The sequence below is a fragment of the Tetrao urogallus genome (assembly GCF_951394365.1).
Source record: "Tetrao urogallus genome assembly, chromosome: 1".
Lineage (NCBI taxonomy): Eukaryota > Metazoa > Chordata > Aves > Galliformes > Phasianidae > Tetrao > Tetrao urogallus.
In genome coordinates this window covers 85,419,628-85,439,440 of record NC_136813.1, presented here as the reverse complement: position 1 = coordinate 85,439,440, position 19,813 = coordinate 85,419,628, and the positions used below count along the sequence as shown (strand labels likewise).

The following is a 19,813-nucleotide window of genomic DNA, read 5'->3' as shown; positions in this document are numbered from 1 at the left end:
CAGGGGTGTTGGACCAGATGGCCTTTATATGTCCCTTCTAACTCAAAACGGATCTATGATTCTATAGAATGTGACTCAAAGATGACTGTCCTTGGTCTTTGAACAGTTACCACCCCCCTCCTCATTCCAGCAGTTCCTGAAAACCCACAGGCTGAGCAAACAGAAGTAGTTCTCTTGAAGACCTACCCTTGTGCTGCACTAAAGGCCCCAAAGAGCTCCAGGGGAGCTGGAAAAATGCCAGGAACAACAGCAACAAGTCCCCTGGAGTTGACTGAGACGAACAGATTTCAAACATGCTATAGCTAAGATAAAGTGAATATTTCCCTCCTTGGAGATTTTCAAAAACTGCCTGAACACAATCCTGGTGACCCTGCTCTGGGTGTCCCTCCTGGAGCGGTGCTTGGGCCAGGTAGCCTCCAGAGAGACCCCTGCCAACCTTAACTGTTCTGTGATCCTGTGAAACTGATTCCACTGACATATCCTGCGCAGGATAAAAGGGTGCAGAGTCAGGTGCTGGGCTTTTTTCCTGCACTCTCAGTTTTGCTTTATGGTAATAAAAGGTGACTCTTACTCTTTGGCACCATTGGTGACACAACTACAGAATAAAAACGAGCTTTCCTCTTTCTGCAGAAAGCTTCAAAACGCTCACCTGCTTTTTCAACATCCAACCCTTTTCTCTGCCTTAGCTCAAATCAAGACCTAAGTGGCACGATAGCCACTCAAGGAGCTCAGTAGGCCCTGACCTCCATTATTCGTCTGGAACTGGCTGGTTGTGTTACATCCTGCCTTCTCCAGCCCTTTTAGAGGCCCTCACCTCTCCTTTTCTCAGCGACTGCTGCCTCTTATGACTGCAGCCAAACAGCACAGAAAATGAAAAACACACACATTCAAAGAGATTGAGCACCTGGCGTCAGAAATGCTGTAACCACAGTCGCACCCACAGTAAAAATTACAGTCCTATAAATTACATGTGGAACTATAATATGGTCAAGGTCTTTTTGAAGTTTCTGACCTAGCAAGTTATACATTGTAAAGGTCATCATAAAAGCACTGGAGAAGTTAAAACCTGTATGACCTCAAGAGTTTTCTGATGACTTTTATCAGTGGTATCTCGTAACTCATATGCATAAGAAATCAGCAGTTGCAAAAGGTCTTGCATACGTATCAGGAGAATTGCCTATGGGACAAGGTACACATGGCATGATGCAGCTGCACATTTGATGCCGTGTATGGAAGGAGCAGTCTGTAGCTGGTAGCATGCAAATACAGAGGAAATGGAGGTTTCTTACTCCCTGGTAAAACTCCTTTCTCCTCACCTCCAGAATCATTCCAGACTGAAAGCAGTAGAAGAGATGATTCATACAGCATTTGCAAGATTTGTAAAATCTTATCAATTCTGAAGTCCAATTTGTGCTAATCAGGGCATATCACAAGTGCAAATGTTAACCCAAAGGAGCAGCTAAATGATTGGCACAATAAAATGAAATTTAATCATCTGAAAGTTCACTCGTGGCCACACGAACAGATCACCACCCTCTACAATTCGTCCTACTGCTTACTTCCACTCTTAAACAATCGTAACAAGATGATGTGTTGTGAACCCTAATCCACCACCTTTGGCATAAACTCCTGTGAGAGGTCAGTGTCAGCATGCAACCACACATCTGTTTCCCTTAGGAACCGGGCAGCTGGCTGCCATTCTCATAGAAGATCGCAGTCCCCCCCTTGAGAGATGTAAGGACAATCATGCTGTCACATCTGCCATTCAGCACAGGGCACAGAGATTCCAGGAAAGTCAGAGATCTGCCTTCGGACTGGTTCTTACTTTCTTCTCTACTGAGGTTTTCCAGCTCCTTTTAAAAACTACCTAAAAACCTGCACAAACAAACAGTGGGGCAGGATGTTGTATAGCTGAATTTCTTAACTCGCAGGCAATATGTTTAGGGGATCCTCATTTCTTTCTCCTTTAATGTCAATCATCAGCATCAAATGAGAAAAGTGAGCATTTCCCAGGAGTGTCAGTGAACTGACGCAATTTCAGCAGCTTTGTACGCAGTATATAAAACTCAAAGGAGTAAAGTTCAATTTTAATTGTGCAGCTGATATCGTGAAGTAAACAGGCGTTTTCTTTTAAAGACTTTTAAAACAGATTTTTAATCTTTTGGGACAGCTTAGCGTAAGAGTCAAATTCTACTTTCAGCTGTAAATCTATAAATCACTTGTAAATCTAGAGTAACTCGGATAATCTCAATCCAACACCAAACTTGTATTTTCTTCTTCACTGAAACTCTGAGATTGTGCAATGGAGGAAAAGCTCAATGGAATAACTCCAGACTTTGAACAGGGCTACAGAAACTGCTGCTTTGGCTGTCTGAACTGCCTGTTCTCCTGCAAGCTGGTGATCAGCTGATTAGTTACTATTCAGAATAATCACATCTTTTTTTTCAGTTGGATGCAGAAAAAGCAACATTCTAAACCCAGCATTTCCAAACCATACACTGAACTCTGGTTCTAAACCAGTAAAACTTCCTAGTTTCTCAGTTTCAGGTTGAAACTTTTCAGCAAAATAGAACCTGAGATTTACAATGTTTATGTTAACTTGTCTTGGACCACACCAGTCATACTGTGCTCCATGTTCAACTTGGAAACGTTTCACAGATGGAGTGAGTCTCTCTTTTTCATCCATTTTGCATAATAAAACCCTCAGGACAGAAAAAAAAAATGATCTTCTTAAGCTGGCTGGATCACTGATTGCTTGATTCTGAAGAAGCGGTCCCGGTGAGCTGTGCCTGAAAAATAAACCATCTGAGAAACAATTAAAAACTTATCATCAGATCTGAGCAGCCTGCTGGGAATCATCTATTTTAACTTGGCTATTAAGTGCTGAGCACAATTGAGGTTTTCAGTGGACATACAACTAATGAAAAGTCCTGACTTTTTTTGTTTTCCTGATTTCATAGGGAAATGAGGTGCAATTGCATTGCCAGTCGCTCTTGTATCATTTGAATCTGTTGGTCAGTTCCCAGCAAATCTGGCTGAAGAGATGACTTCTCAAAGAAGCTCCCTTGAGCTCCATGAAGAGTCAGGGTAAACAGCAATAGAGATCTCTATAAAAACTTTCTAAAGGCAAAGCTGGCAGACTGGGGTGCACCCACCTTGGCAGCAGCCTGACAGCCCATTGCCACAGGTTACTAACCTGACCGTGAGCATCCACGTCACCCTCACCTAGCACACTCCATGCAGTCAGTTGGGTGGACGTGGTTTCATAACGGAAGGGCTGGAAGGGACAGAAAGGTGTTCAAGGAAAGTCTCAAGTCTACAGGACGTGAGGCTTCACCAGTTCTGCTCGCTGACCTAGTTTTCTTCTTTTTAATGCTATTTATTGGCTACCAAAAGTTTGATGAAAGACCATCATGAGCAGATATCCATTAAATTAAAAGTGGACGCCCCATAGAGTTTCTTAAAACCAAACACTTTCATGAGTTGATATTCTGGGAAATTACAGATTATCACTCTGATCCTTTTAAGATTAAACTCCAGGATAGCAAGATAAGAAAACAAATCCAAAGAAAGCACACTTTAAAAAAGATTTAAAGTCTTCCAAAAATTGGCACCTGGCAAGTTCAATGTACTCTTGAATCAGACACTGCAGAACCCCGTGCAACCCTTCTGCGTGAGACTTGTATCTTCATGTGAAACAGTCCCAAATCAGACAGCTACTCTTTGTAATGCTTGAGCCAATTACTTCCAGTTTTCCAGCTGGTATATGACATTTCCAACTGTGAATATTCATCATTCTGCAAAAAAGTCTATTGGAAATGCTTTCACCCCTATACTTAGACAATATTTAAATCCTATATGTTTTCTTTACAGTTGGATTAAAAGATGTCCACTCTGTATTTTGCTAGTTACACAGTTGATGTGCAGTAACTTTAGTATTTTGATACCACAGCTCTGCATTTCTCATTTGCTACTCCTTCAAATAGCATCACCTAACTGGCTGTGTTTCTACCATCAAAGAAATGGACAACATTTTTTTTCTAAAAACACGTGTAACTTCTACCAGTGCAAAGCACACAAATGTCTGTATGTAGCACCGAGGTAAGCAAGTTATACAAAGCAGCTCTAGCAGCACAGTTTTGAGGGAATGCAACGCTGCTCATGACAGAGAAGCTGTTAATTCTAGCATCTTCTGCACACTGGGTACCACAAACAACAGTAATTACTATCCTTTTTCCAGGGCTTTTGAAAAAAACAATGGCTCGATTTCTAGTATGCTTGGCAGCCATAAAATGGATTGACTTGCAGTTCCAGTGAGTCTGAATGCAAATTTCGAAAACAGAATCCATCACATGTTAAAGAATTTGAAATTTATTTTATTAAAATGCAAAAAGAGAGGAGCAATAAGATCAATAAAACTAGAACTTGGGATGCATTCTGACACAGGATTATGAGAAGCAACAAGGTTCTCTTCCAGTATAATAGTTCTTAAGGATGGACCGAAATGATTACTTACTACTCCAATAAACAAACACGTCATCAACGGATGAGATGACCATTCTACTCCCTGCATGTGATAAACAGTCAACATAACCTGTAGCACTTTGGAAATCCATCATCAACGAAACTCCGCTCCTAGAAATGAAGCCTTTCCCATCTGTACCAGATTGCCTACTTGGACATTTACAACCCAACATATTTTCCTCGGCATTATTGTACCTGGATTGCCTAATTTCATAAAGAAACTTTGTCAGAGAAACTTATGCAGGGAATTTTTCCGTCAAGACAATTACCAATAACTCCCGCAGCACAGAAATACAGGAAAGACATAAGCAGTCGGTGTCATAGAGCTCTTCTATGCTTCATACTCAAGTATTTTAAGATCTTCAAGTAGCTCTTTTGCAAGTGCTTGCAGTTCCGCATTGCGGCTCTTTGACAGTGTAATGATACGTTGAAATGGCAAAGTATCACGCATCTCACAGGCTGACTTGGCCAATACTTCTGGCTCCAGAATCACAGACTGGAGGAGCCGCAGAACGTGAAGGCAAACTTCAGTATCCGGGTCTAGAAGTGGAAGAGGAAAGAATCCAGTGCTTATTAGAAGTGAGCCTCCCCAAAAAAATAGTATGCTGCCATTTCTCACGGCTCAACACACAGACAGGCTGGGAATAACCACAGTGTCATAATCTGCAGATGCCATTTGGTGCTGGCTTGTTGGCTCCAGAAGGAACCTGAAACAACAACTCTGCCCTCTTCAGCAGCGTTTATTCAGTTGTGTTTGGGAGGAACAGACAGCCAGAAACCTCTCTCTTATCTTTCAGATGTTGAAAAGGCTACAAATAAGGGAATTTATCAGCTTAAATTTACTCAGTCAGTAACCAAGATATACTGTTGGATGCAATACAATTTAAGAGCACAACAAGCTCTACCCCATGACTAATTAGACTTAAGAAACAAACAGACCAACTAATCAAATCAGCAGTAAAACACAAGGCTTTCCTTTAATTTTTTACATAAGCCTTCAGATTCCTTCAAAGCTCAATACAACATTTATCTTTACAAAACTTTCTTGGCAACAACACATCAACCTTTCAGTTTAAATCAGTCTACATGAAAGCGAAATGGGTACTGAAGATCAGCATTGTTGCATCAGAGAAATTTACCAAGGAAGACCTTTGAGTGACTTCAGCTAAGAAGACATAACAACTCTACTGTTAGGAAAACAAGATGCAATTTTAATTACTCAAACATTAGGAGCATTATCTTTTCATTGTTCACAACAGTCCGTTTGCTTTTAGTTGCTTATAATTTTAGCAAAAGCATCTCATAGAAAGCACAATTTTTGCAATTCTCTATTCTGCATATTCCAAATGAAAATGTATAATACAGTTTCACGGCTGAAGAAGTTATTTGCTCCATTTGCCATACATCATTTATGTGCTCGTTGTTAGTATGCACAATCTTCAGCCAGCCTTCAGTAAAGCCATGTGCTGGAATTTGGGGAGAAATAAGTACCTGAAATGACCACAGAGACCAAATTCTCACTGGAGGAGCATAAATGTGGTGCAGCAACAAATCATGTTGTGTTGAGTTGTAAGGAAAAATGTTTGGCGGGCTGAGGCAAATTCTTTTATTTGTTGGCTTATTTAATAGTGACACCTACAACCTGGAAAAGGGGTGAGGAGAATTACCCATTAAAGCATAAGGGGAAATGTAAAAGCATCCAAGGGAGAAAATGGAATAAGGTGGACAGTGAAAATGACTATGGCTTTAAGCATGAAACTGTCTGTTCAGATGGAATTTTTAAGCAATTCCCACTGTCACATCGCCGAAGAACAATATTAAAAATTGTGACATCTGATCTATCCCCACAAGACAGCCAGTCTCTCTTTTTTCCCCCCATTTTCTTTCAATAAATGTGATCTGTATCTATTTTCTACCACATTTTCTTCACTATTTAAAGTGCAAACCTCTTGAGAAAAGAATTCTACTTTCTCCTAGGAAATGCAACTGCCCCAAACCAAACAACAAAATGCATTTTCTGCTATTTTGTGCAAGACTATCCTTAGTCACTGGGCACACTGGATAACTTAAGTCACTTGAGTAAGTATTTAAAAAAAACAACAGTGATGATCAGTGCTGCACCACCACAGAAGTGGCCATTCTCATAGAACAGCTCCTATTGCTGGTTCCTGGACTGAGGGACCATGGAATCCCTTTCTATCTTCATGCCTACCAGTCTTTTTTTTTTTTTTTTTTTTTTTTATGTGTTTATTTATATATTTATTGCCCCCTTTATTTGTACTTAGAATTATTCTGCATTTCTTCACTGGAAATAGCAGCAATAAAACACACCCAAATAGGCTGAAAGAAGCTTTTGGGAGTGAAATCTATGTAGCTCATTAGAGCCTTCCTCTGTGTGAGATTATCCCTCCTTGTAATAAAGACATTAATACTTGCAGTGATTTGCTATGCTGCTGGGAAGCTCCATGTATGTAAGATGTGGATAAATAGTGCTTCATTATTAGTGCTGTTACATGCATTTACTTTACTATTATCTGCAAGAGTTTAAAAGCTGTACAAAGTAAAGAATTGATTAAGAACCAAGTGTTAGCCAGGGGGGTAATAAAGTCAGGACCTGTAGGAGATCAGGAAATGAACTCCAGCTTGACTAGCAACAACATTTTCCAATAAGTGAGGAGGTTCTAGGAAGAATCTTCAACAGCAGCCAGAGAAGCCCAACAGCTTGACTCACTCTAACAAGGAAGGAAATGATTCTGCACCAGAAAATGACATAATATGCATCTAACCTCCAGTTTCCATTGTTGTGCATGTGTTGTGAGTTGCCTTGAATTAAACAAATACATATGCCTCAGAATATACTTCCTTAAAATTACATATGATTTTGAAAATAGTACTTACTACAGATACTCATGTTTTCTAAGAGGATTTTTAAAAATAACCCTAGAAATCTTACCCTTCCCTCTTCAACATCTTTGGAGGTTTTTTTCTAAAACCCCCATCTAGAGAATAGTTACAAGAAATGTGAGGAATCTTCATTATTCAGCACTGTGTACTTCAATAGCTTCCAGATTTAGTCATTTGTACACTAGCTGAGTAACATCTTGTTTGTACAAGATCAAAAAAAAAAAAAAAAGAAAAAAAAAAGCCTCCACTGCAATCAAATCACTGCATCATATCCTCCCAACAACCAGCACACACATCTCCTGCACTAAAACTTCAAAACTACAGTCATTATTTCTGGGCAATAGGGTAAGAAATCAAGCTGCTTGCCTCAGTCGGGGATCACACGCGGAGCGTGAGCCTACCGCCATCACAAAGCGCTGATGCAATTTTAACAAGGTATTGGAGCTGCTGGAGTTTGCTGACGTTCTGCGAGCTGCCAGCACCACTGTTTGATGTCACTGGCTTTCAGTCACTGACAAAAGCAACTGATAACGTGGACAGACTTTAGTCACATCTGTCATTAGCACCATGCTCTCAGATGAACTGTTCCCTACAGCGGGATTTAAGTAATTGCATTACATCAATGCTAAACAGCTTATCTACAATTGGCTCTGAGCTGCATGAGCTCCATTTACACGTGCCTGTACCATTCCCTGGCCACCTGAGTGTAAGATTTATTACCAGCAAGCAGTTTACAGCTATGCCTATGTACGAGAGCAATATTTCAAAAGCTTCCCATTACTGCTGCTAATGTAATTCAATTCAATCACTGTCTGATTCTAGCACAAAGGGACAACCTCTCCCATTCCTTTTTATGAACCTGTCAAACTGACTACGTTCACAGTGGGTCTAATAGAGAGAGATAGGGCCACAGCTAGTTCCATGTAAGATCTTTCCACAGCGCTAATGCTGGTGGAGCTGAGCCAATATCTGCAGCATGCAGAGTTTTCCGGACACTTTCATAATGCTGATTGGTCCGAGAGCCAAGAGGTATTGCAACATAGACACTATGCGAGGAAGGAGCAGGGAGAACATCGTGGCAGTAAAAAGAACAGCTTTGCTGTTGCAATTCCTATGGATGCAAATGCGTTTTTGCTCTGCAAAACATCCTCTCCAGCTCCTGCAGAGCAGCCGGATTTGCTTCAGTCTGTTCCCTGGCCAAGCAACTGCTTTCACGGTCATACACGGACTTCAGCTCGGCAGAAATCCCCACTCCCCTACAGATACATGCTTGTCATACTTTTACCAGGGAAATCCTTAGGGAGATTCAAGGAAGGAGACCATAGCAGTCAATGCAGACCCAATTTGCCTGACTGCTACATATAGGGCTGAGAGTGAAAAGGAACTCACACAGATGCAGTCCTGCAGCAGACAGACTCCTAAGTGACCTGTTAGGTGCATTCCCCAGCTTCAATCAATCCTAATTTGGGCATCTGAGGACTCCCAAAATAGCTACTGATCAACAGGAGACCAAACTAGTGCTTTACAGTGACAGATGCATTCACCAGAGTTAAGGTTCCTTACATATATTCACAAAAGGAAAACCACTGTCAGGATGGAGAACATCAGTTTGCACAGCTCTGATGTTAAGAAGGAGGATCTGGTCAAGAAACTCCTCCTCAGATGGTAATGACAGCCTCTCAGGGCTCACCAAGAGCTCTATTTAGAAAAACAGAATCTGCTTCTTAGAGAAGAGCAGGGGAAAAGGGCAAGTATTCAGTGAGACCTCCTCTAGCCGCTTTCGAGCTTTTCAGTCAGCAGTGGTTCAGGGACTTTTTGTGTCAGAGCTGACATCTTTCCATTTAAGAAAATAGATGCGTTCTTTAAGGACAAGTAGGGTAATCCTCTTCTTAAGACAGCAAAAAGAATATGAAACTGCTGAGAGTTGGAAAAACTGGTAACTGAGGTTTCTATTTACCAACCAAAATTTGTTCTAATACAGACACTGATTCATGAATAGCAGAGCTCTGTTTGTCCAGATGTCTTTTAAATAGCACGCTGCCATGCATTTAACCTGAATTTCCAAAATTCTGACAGCTATAACCAATCCAAAACGAAAAGAAAGAAGCTGTCAGGATTAGTCATGAAGAGCAAATACTGAAGGTTGCAGGCAGCAAAATGAGAATGTGCTTCATATAGACATTTATAACAGAGACCGTCATTTGCAAAGAATTTGGATAAACAAGGTTAGATTTCCGTATGGAATTGTGGTGGAGGAAGCTGAAGGGAGAGATCTAAGATTAGTCATATGTCTCTTGTCTTTTGTTTAATGAAGTACCTGGAGCAATTTCCCAGCAAGGATGGGAAATGTCATTGACATAGTCTCTCTGAATTCTACCTCTCTAATACGTCCAACAAGAACAAGAACTGCAATACATGGAAAAAAAGAAAAAACAAAAAAAAGGAAAAACAAAATGGATGCATGAGTTAAAAACAAACAAAAAAAAAAGTGAAGAGCCCAATTTTCTCCAGCCCTCACTTGTTTGTACATGCTCTGTATGATTAAAAATGAAAAACAAAACTTAGTCTTTACCAGTAACACTGGAGCTAACTCCAACTTCTTCAAAAGATCCTTTGCAGGGAAAAGTCTCAGTCTACCTCTTTGAAAATGGCAGATTGAAAGTCTTAATGCATCTGCAGAAGTAAAGCACCAGCAAAAAAATACCGACAAATCTCAAGAGGATTTCCATCTAAAGTTATATAACTTCTCTTTCTACTGCTGAGGACAGAGCTTCCTGAAATCTGAAAGTTACATAAAACCTTTACCCAAGATATCAACACAGGGACAGCAGATGGAGATGGAGAAAACTAAAGCTGCCTATATCCTCCAAGACAGCAACAGCTGCTCTACACACAAATGGTGCTCCACAAGAAGAGAAACCTACTAATTCCACAAGCTGCTTCACAGACAGAAATCTGAGTCATCATCCACATATTTCATGCTCCCACCAGGCTGGGAAGATACAGGTAGGAATAGGTGATAGCTATGCAAGAATACAACAGCTGCATAGCTATGGGACTATTTTTTTCAGTGATCACTCTTGCTTATTAAAGGATGCCCCACCTTTCAGGCAGTACTTAATACGGAGGGAAAAAAGAGGAAAAGAACAGTCTATGTCATACAGTGCTAAGCACAGTTCTGCATTACCTTCAGAAAGTGTGTCAAGCATTTGTTTTTTGCCTGTTTCAGTATAGCCTCCAGCAGAAGGAGCTATTAAGAATTCTTTTTAGTGCATGTGAAGACATTCTGGCTCATCCAAATTTTCTAAAGACAGTAGAACAGACAAAATCCCTTTGTTGTTAACATTCTTTCTCCACTAGGAATCATTACCAGGTTTGCCTCCTTTCTCTTATCATCCATGTGTTCAATGTCAAGGCATATTTCAAAAAAGTCGATCAGGCAGACAATCTGAATCAAACCACTCTTTGCTTTAGATGTAACAAGGGAGAATAAAGAAAATCAAGATATCGTGTGTTTCCTCTCTACTTTACTTAGAATCATAGAATCATAGAATCACCAAGGTTGGAAAAGGCCTAAAAGATCATACAGTCCAACCGTTCACCTATTCCCAATAGCTCCCACTAAACCATGTCCCTCAGCACAACATCCAGCCTTTCCTTGAACACCCCCAGGCTCGGTGACTCCACCACCTCCCTGGGCAGTCCATTCCAGTGCCTGACCACCCTTTCTGAAAAGCAATACTTCCTCATGTCCAGCCTGAATCTCCCCTGCCGTAGCTTGAAGCCATTCCCTCTGGTTCTATCACTAATGACACGAGAGAAGAGGCCGACCCCCAGCTCACTACAACCTCCGTTCAGGAAGTTATAGAGAGCAATGAGGTCTCCCCTGAGCCTCCTCTTCTCCAGGCTGAACATTCCCAGCTCCTTCAGCCTCTCCTCATATGGCCTGTGTTCCAGACCCCTCACCAGCTTTGTTGCCCTCCTTTGAACACGTTCCAGGGCCTCAATATCTTTCTTGCAGTGAGGGGCCCAAAACTGGACGCAGTACTCGAGGTGCGGCCTCACTAGTGCTGAGTACAGGGGAAAAATGAGAAGGACATTCTTCCCTGGGGGACAAGAAGATTGGGAAGTGACTGAAAATTCTGAGAAAGAACTTGAGGGATTTATCTGTTGTACACAAGCAATTGGCCTGGATGTATAGTCTGAGATCATGGATACTTGTAGATTGGTGACATAAACAAGATGTTTCGCTGAAAATTAAAAAAAAGTCAGAGGATGCTTTCAGAAGACTCTCTTAGCGAAAGCGCAGATAAAGGCCTAGAGAACTGCGGAAAGCTGAATCATCTCTCAAGCCTTAGCCAAAACAGTCTTTGAAGAAGCTTCCTGTAGGACGGCAGCGTATACGGGACACTGACAGCAAACCGCATTGCTCAGTTCTCTTGCATGGAAAAAAAATGTAAGTCTTTATACTGTGGCAACTGCAGATGTTTATAATCTAATCGGGGCCAGCAGAAGGTGAAGATCCTGGCTGCAGAAACAGTAGAGAAGCAAGTGCGTGAGAAAGCTACTGAATTCTGGAGAAGTTCAGAGGTTGATTAAATGTAGAGAAAATGACAGCGATCTCATAGAAAATGACCAGAACAAGACTGCATCTTGGGTCCAACCTCTCATCCGATATACAAACTAGTCAGCCATCTCCCTTGACAGTAAGCAGACTTCCTCTCAAGTCAAAAATCTGAACTAGCAGATGCGGGTTATCTGAGCATCTTCCTCCTTTGCTGTATGGGGAGAAACTTATTATCAACACATAAAGGAATTAGCCATGCCCATCTTTTCCTTCCACAACCCATCCACACACAATTAACAGTATCAAAATGTAAAGTAGCCTTTCAAATTTCTTATTGCCACTAACAGCAGTAAATTATTTCTAATTGTGCCCTATTTTATTCTCTTGCACGACCTGGGAGCCTCCTTCAAACAAAAGACTGCATCAAACAAGATCAGCTTCTTTATCTTATCACAAAATTTAGAAGGGCACACTTGGGAACTCACATTTAGACCAGGTTTTTGAAATTTTGGTTTGTTGCTTTTTTGCTTGCTTGTTTGCTTTACTAGAGCAAAGCTCATGTGTATTAGCCAAACATGGAGTAAAGGAAAATCTGAACTAGCATATGTTCAACTTCTACATACAGCAGAACGAAGGACGATATACACAGGGTACTCTCTGAGAACATAATTTTTCTCAACTGACATTAAAAAGCTGTAAAAACAGACAGGTGTTTTTCAACAGCGTTACAAGGATTACTTCATTTTCTGAGATTGCAGAAGAGTCTATGGCAGTGCAAAGCTATAAGTTCCTTAGTGAAAAGCACGGCTACCTTAAAATACTTGAGAGAACTGTGGAAAAAACAAACAACTTCCAGTTTACAAGCCCAAGTCAAAGCTTTTCAAAAACTTCAACATGAATTTAGTTCTTTGAAAAAGCAGATGCAACCTCTGTCACTTCAGCTACCTTTTGTATTTACTTCTCATGTTACAGCAGGGTTTTGCACAGCAATGCAGAGTGCCAAGATGACTAACCTCCCTGATACTAATAAATGAGCACCAAAAATATTCTCATGGACAAGCCACAATAACCTCAGAAACCCAAGACAGAGCAAACTCTAGTTGCAGTTCACATGCAGGACAGTGTCATGGCTCTGTAGTTATTGCAGCTCTTACTGTCCCTTACAAGCTGTGCACACAGCTGCCAGCCAAGTTCCAACGTATGCCAGCAACGTCAATCTCAGCTGGCTCTTATACAGGGATTTGAGGCCTCTGAAAGAACGTTTCTCCCAGATGTCTCAGGACACAGTTACATTTTCCCTTGTTGTATTTCAGTGATCTTAGTTTCACTCGGGTTTTAAAGTTGGTATACAAAAATACAGGCGACTTTTCTGATGCACTTCACAACATCTCACCATTCTTTATTTTTAATATCAGCCATAAATTTTATATTAATGGAGTATTACATACAGTATCAGAAATGTTGTGGGAAATGCACACCTCCTCCCCGTGTGTCTTTGTCGTTAACTTTTAATCTGACAAAAGCTTTCCACGGTCAGGTTTCTATTTTGTACCTGCCATATTCCCACAATCTACAATCCCCGAAGCCAAATTTACAAGGTTCTTAGAGCAACTTACCATTCAAGAGCCACCAAAGCAAAGGGATAAAACCTGGACTTTCACTGATGTACTTCAAGCCTTTCAAGTTGATACTCACGTTGTAAAGTGACATTAGCATTAGCCTAAAATTGAAAGGAAAAAGAAGTGATTTATTTTCATTTCTTTGCATCTTTTGTTATCTCTTTCTACTTATGCCCATCATGAATTGATGCTGAAGTGTCACCTCATCATTTATACCTTGAGGACAGAAACAAGTTTCAAACGCTACAGTATGATTACATATTTCACTCCTGTAGAAAAACATGCCACCTAAAAGGCTCATCAAACATACATGAAACATACAAAAGCAGGATTTGGCTTTACATGCCCATACAATCTACACAACAGGTTCACAGTGATAATCTGTGCTGGGCACAAGAAGATTTCAGAGCTGCTTGCTCTGACAAGTAAAAGGGCCAACAGGAAACACAAAAAAAGAAAGGCTGTAGGCTGAGTACTAGAAAACATCAAAGGATGTGCTCCACTGGTTGTGCAACGCAGGCCTTATGTACACCAATCCTACGGTCAGCTGAAACAGACACACAGCTTAGGCCATTCTCTTTGAAGTATTATCTTATTTCTACAGCAGATGAGGACAGATGTAATACATAGCTAATGCACAGCGAGAACCAACGCATTCTCTCTCCTCTTACAGGGAAGTGACTACACCTACTGAAGCACTTACAAGAAGGGAGCAGGCTCTAAGTATAAAAAAAGGAAGCGCGGGTAGTCACAATTCAGCTTAGCATGCTTCTTCCTATGCTGGACTGCTGCTTTCTGCCACAGGTGGTAGGCAGCGTGACCACAGAATCACAAATATAGAATCACAGAATGGCTTGGGTTGGAAAAGATCTCAAAGATCATCCAGCCCCCCTGCTGTACACGGTTACCAACCACTAGATCAGGTAGCCCAAGGCCTCATCCAACCGGATGCTGCTGGCCTGTAAATGGAGACCCTGCTGTGAAAAAACAAGACTGCTCATCTCTTAAAATGTCATCGCAGGCTTTTCTATTCATTCTGCCTTCAGGAATCCTGATTGATTAGTTTCAATTCACAAGTGGAAAGACATCTGGCCTTTTTTGGTTTGTTTTAAGACAACAGCACCAGACTTCAATTTGGCCATAAGTGTGCTTTTAGCACAAATCAACACAGGATAGCACAGGCCAAATGCTACTCTCACCCACACCTCTTCAAAACTTGTTTCCAAATGACATTTGGGCAACCTCAAAGCCTTAGAAAAAAGACAATTTTCTTAGAAGGTGATTTCTTTTCGTTTTTTATTACGGTCATTCAGGTTGACAAAGGACAGAACCCATAAGCTGTCTTCTAGGTTAACAAAGACCGCCTACAGTCTTGCAGCTACAAAGAATTTACTTAATTGAGAACTGAAAAAAAATCTAACGTGACACCTCTGACAAACTGAAACCAAGACTGCTGCTCTTTACAGTCACACTGCACTTCAGCGTGTGAACCACACAATAAAAACACAACTCGTTCATTTCAGTTACATTTTCAAAAGCTCCCCAAAACTGTTTTTCCTAATTTATCAGCCCCCTAAATAAGGAGGTGCATTAGTCCTCTTTTGGGACTGCACAGAAAACAAGTTACATATTAAACCACTCTCAGCGTTTCTACAAGGAGAAAATGAGATTTGTTGGAGAAGTCTTGGTATTTGAACAGGATGACTCCAGCCTGCTGATCCCACCAGTTTCTCTCAAGATGGCTTCCAATTAAGTTACTGCAAACATGAGAACCTTCAGTATGAACAGGAACTTGAAAAAATCTGAAAACCATCAGGAAAGGGGGGGGCTGACTACCAAGTACTAAGCGCATCAGCCTCAGCTGAGTGCTGGTGTGATGCTGTAAGACATAGGATGCTACACAGAGAAATGGCATCTTTGCCAGTTTGTGCAGATAAAGTGCCTAGGCCAAAATGCAGTTTTAGCTGCTTCAGATTGTTGGACAAATGTAGCACCCTGAGGCCCCAAACACATCTCCACTTTTCAGCACTAGCAACTACTAACACTAAATGCAAAGGATTTTCTTGACACTAAACCTTCTCCTGCAGCTTCTGCTGAGCTAGTTCTGCTTTCAAACGTTTGATGCAGATAAAATCACACTGCCTTCCATATTTCTGATCAGAGTTTTTGTGCAAATTTTGTGTAAAATTTTCTTTTTCATCTAGGTAGTGTCAGTGAGCTTACCTCAGAATTATTTCCATTTTCTTCTAACTGCCAGCAGGAACCTTTCTACTTAATGGTAGAAAGCATACAGGAAAAAAAAAAAAATAAAGCCATGGATGTTAACAAGGCAAACCAATCCTAAAACTGTAGGATGGTTTGGGTCGGAACTTCCTACCCACCTGCCACAGACAGGGACACTGTGCACTTGCACAGTGCACAGGATTGGGCTGCCCAGGGCCCCATCCAACCATCCAGCCTCCAGGGATGGGGCACCACAGCTTCTCTGGGCAGCTGTGCCAGCACCTCACTGCCCTCTCAGTGAAGAATAACACTCAACCACTACAAACTTCCAGCCAAGATGACCCCGATGCGCTTGAAAAGTTCTGGAGTCAGAAGTTGTCTCACATATCCTTTCCCCCTTCCAGTGATGTTCTCCTACCCTGCCTTTTATGCAGAATATCTTAAAAGCTGTGCAGTGGCTGGAATGACAGGATTAGTGCACTTTAAAAAAGCTACGGTTGATGCTATGAATTCCTATTTAATTTTCAAAGATGACAACATGTAAGTCAATGCTCTGGACAATGAAAAGGGAAGATGAACGAATGCAGCTCCTGTAACATTGACAGAGCACATCATGATACTCAGAACATAGCACTAGGTCTCATACAAACAACTATAGAGAAACAGGAGCAGGTTGGAATTCTCTGTCCTGTTCTGGGATTGGCTTGGCTGCTGCTATCTCTCACGACTGTGATAAAGCTGCCTGTTATCCTACTGGCACCATTTCCAAACAAGAGGGAAATAACATTACTCCTAACAGTCTTCACACCTCGCATCTCATTCTTAAGTGAACACGGCTTAAGTTAATCTGCCATCAGCAGGATTTCCAGCAGTCTCCACGCATATCTTCATATAGCAGGAAAGGAAAGCAACACAACTCAGTTCAGTCTGCAACAAAAGATAAGCTACATTAACTGCTGCACTGCTACGAGTTTGATCACTCAGGCTCTTAAGTAGTTAGAAACAAGAGCAATAGATTATTAAATCTACTGCATCAGTGGCCATCAGTAAGCAGTGAGAGGTGCTGTGGAATTGAATTTGCAGCCATAAAGCCCACACGCTCCTTTTTATATGGCTCCTGCAGCTCTTAATGCAATCCAGAATCCAAGCCCTGACAAAGCAGCACAGCTGCAATTACATCTAATCAGCCAGAATTAAAATGATCAAAAAACAATACCTCACAATGGAAAGTGCTAATATTTCTCGACAATTTCTTTCATCATTAATCTGTTTGACATTTACAGTTAGAAATAAAGTGACGTAAAGAGATACCGCTATGTTTGTATTCTTCTTTTACTTGTTTGCTATGTGCAGACAAAAGAGACTTGAGTTGTGCTGGTGATCCAGTAAAGTGCTGTGGTTTGCAGGGTCACAACAGGACTCAGCCCATCCCACTAACCAGCACTAAGGGCCTCATCCTACAGTAGCATATTATTACTAATTAAACACACATGTGTACAATACAAACTTTTCCAGGCCCTTCATACCAGTTATATCACCAGTACTTGCACATGCTAGTAAGTACTTTTTGTCATTCGTATTTTTATGAAGGAAATCTGACACACAGCATGACTTCATAGACAGTATTTTCTGCTTTCTGTCAGTGTGGAGAGTTCTTTAGTTATGCGCCTCACAGTCTTCATATTTAGGCAATTCCAAAATAATTAACATTGTGTACTACTGTATCTGTCACTGCTTTAAAATCTACAGCTAAAACCACTGTGAAGGCCCTTTTGCTTAATAGATGGGATTAGTACATAAAGTGAAATATTCTTAGTGGCTGCTTCCAAGTGCTACACGAGCAAAGCTGAAGATTCCTATCAATTTAATTACAGACATAAACAATTGTGTAAATGCTTACTGACCACCTAATAATTATTAGTGTTGATCAAAGCCTACAGCAACGCCATGTAAAATCTTTTACACCATGATTTCAGAAAGGCAAAATAACGTCATGAGATTTCAGTCCTAGCAGCCACATAGAAGCTTTAGCTACATGGATAGTGTAGCATTGTGAGAATAATTGGAAACTTTTCCCCTAAATGTTTTATTTATACATTGTTACAACAACAAAAAACCCTCACAGGATTGCTAGAACTAAAAGAGGGAAAGAAGAGAACTTCTCTTTCCAGTTTACTTGGTGTTCGATTCTGCTGCGTGCAGAATTAGTCACAGTCTCCCCCTATTTGTCACACAGTAAAGAAAAATACTTTTGAAAATAGAAGCTAAAAAATAATTTTAAAGCAACAAAACTGAGCAAAGGACAAACACATCCTTGAAAATATGAAGCCAAATTTTGTCTTTTATTGCCTAAATGTTAAGTCAGTAATTTCTTTCCATTTTGGTCACAACAACCCCAGGCAACCCTACAGGCTCTGGCAGGAGTGGCTGGAAAGCTGCCTGATGGAAAGAGACCGTGTACTGATGGACAGTTGGCTGAATGTGAGCCAGCAGTGTGCCCCGGTGGCCAAGAAGGCCAATGGCATCCTGGCTTGTATCAGGAATGGTGTGGTGAGCAGCACCAGGGAAGTCATCCTGCCTCTACACTCAGCAGTGGTGAGGCCTCACCTTGAGTATTGTGTTCAGTTTTGGGCACGTCAATACAGAAAGGACACTGAGGTGCTGGAGCAGGTCCAAAGAAGGGCAACAAGGCTTGTGAAGGGCTTGGAGAATATGTCCTATGAGGAGAGACTGAAGGAATTGGGGCTGTTCAGTCTGGGGAAGAGGAGGCTGAGGGGAGAACTTATCGCTCTGTTCCAATACCTGAAAGGTGCTTACAGCGAGAGCGGGGTTGGTCTCTTCTCACTGGGACAGGAGGGGAAATGGCCTCAAGTTGCTCCAGGGTAAGCTTAGGTTGGATATCAAGAAACACTTCTTTACAGAAAGGGTTGCTAAGCTCTGGAATAGGCTCCCCAGGGAGGTGGTTGAGTCACCATCCCTGGATGTGTTTAAAAACCGTTTGGATGTGGTGCTCAGGGACATGATTTAGCGGAGGGTTGTTAGAGTTAGGGTAGGATGGTCAGGTTGTGGTTGGACTCGATGATCCTCAAGGTCTTTTCCAACCTGAGCAATTCTGTGATTCTATGCAATGCAGCGAGTGGTGACATTTTGAGAGAAATACACCACCCTTCTAAAATGATGGACATTCTCATCCACAAGACAGAGCTGTAAAAATATCTGTCTGTATGTGTATATAGAATCACAGAATCACCAAGGTTGGAAAAGACTTCCAAGATCATCCCATCCAATTACCCACCCACCACCAATATTTCTCCACTAAACCATGCCCCTCAGTACAGCATCTAAATGTTTCTTGTGCAAATTCTTCTTTAGACTTCACTCAATTTATTATACCAAAAGGCTCTATTGAACCCCTAACTGCTTCATGGGATTGATTCTGTGTTTTATTTCTATTTCATATATTTCAGTATTTGTACTGCAGTACGGCCACAATGTTCACAGCATCACATGCGAGTCTTCTGGCAGATTTTGAAATATAATTAAAACAAAATATCGTTTCAAAAGGAGGGCCTTCAAATCCAATTGCATTATCAAACTACATTAATACAACCTGAAATGTTCAAAAATCACATCTTACCCCACAGCTGCTCATTTGCTTAAAATCTTGACTATGTTTAGGAACACTTTCCCTCCTCCCCATTAAAGAAAATCCTTTTTTGTTGGTTTTTTTTTTTTTTTTTCTGTTGACATGCATGCTTTCAACCACTGTAGGACCTCTCTTAGTATTTTTCCATAAATACACAAAGGCACAAACTATCTTCTCTTTCTTAAGTTGAATCTTTTAGTTGGGACTTAACAGAAAAACACCGCTGCAAGTGTTAACTAGCTTGCTTTGAGGCTGACCTTCAAGACCAAAGCTTGGGAAACACAGGAAACGACTGACCCCGAAGTATCTATCTATTGCATACAGCACAGG

At 41.1% G+C, this 19,813-nt stretch overlaps 1 protein-coding gene across 1 annotated transcript in view; it reads right to left on the bottom strand.

The window, feature by feature from the left end:
• Nucleotides 1-4,855: 4,855 nt before the first annotated feature.
• HSF2BP (heat shock transcription factor 2 binding protein) overlaps nucleotides 4,856-19,813 on the bottom strand; it is a gene marked incomplete at both ends in the record, with an annotated part of 35,580 nt that continues 20,622 nt past the window's right edge. The window contains 2 exons of the mRNA XM_079544830.1: nucleotides 4,856-5,064; nucleotides 13,612-13,715. Of these exons, the coding sequence (XP_079400956.1) occupies nucleotides 4,856-5,064; nucleotides 13,612-13,715 (313 nt within the window). The remainder of the gene's footprint in view (nucleotides 5,065-13,611; nucleotides 13,716-19,813) is intronic.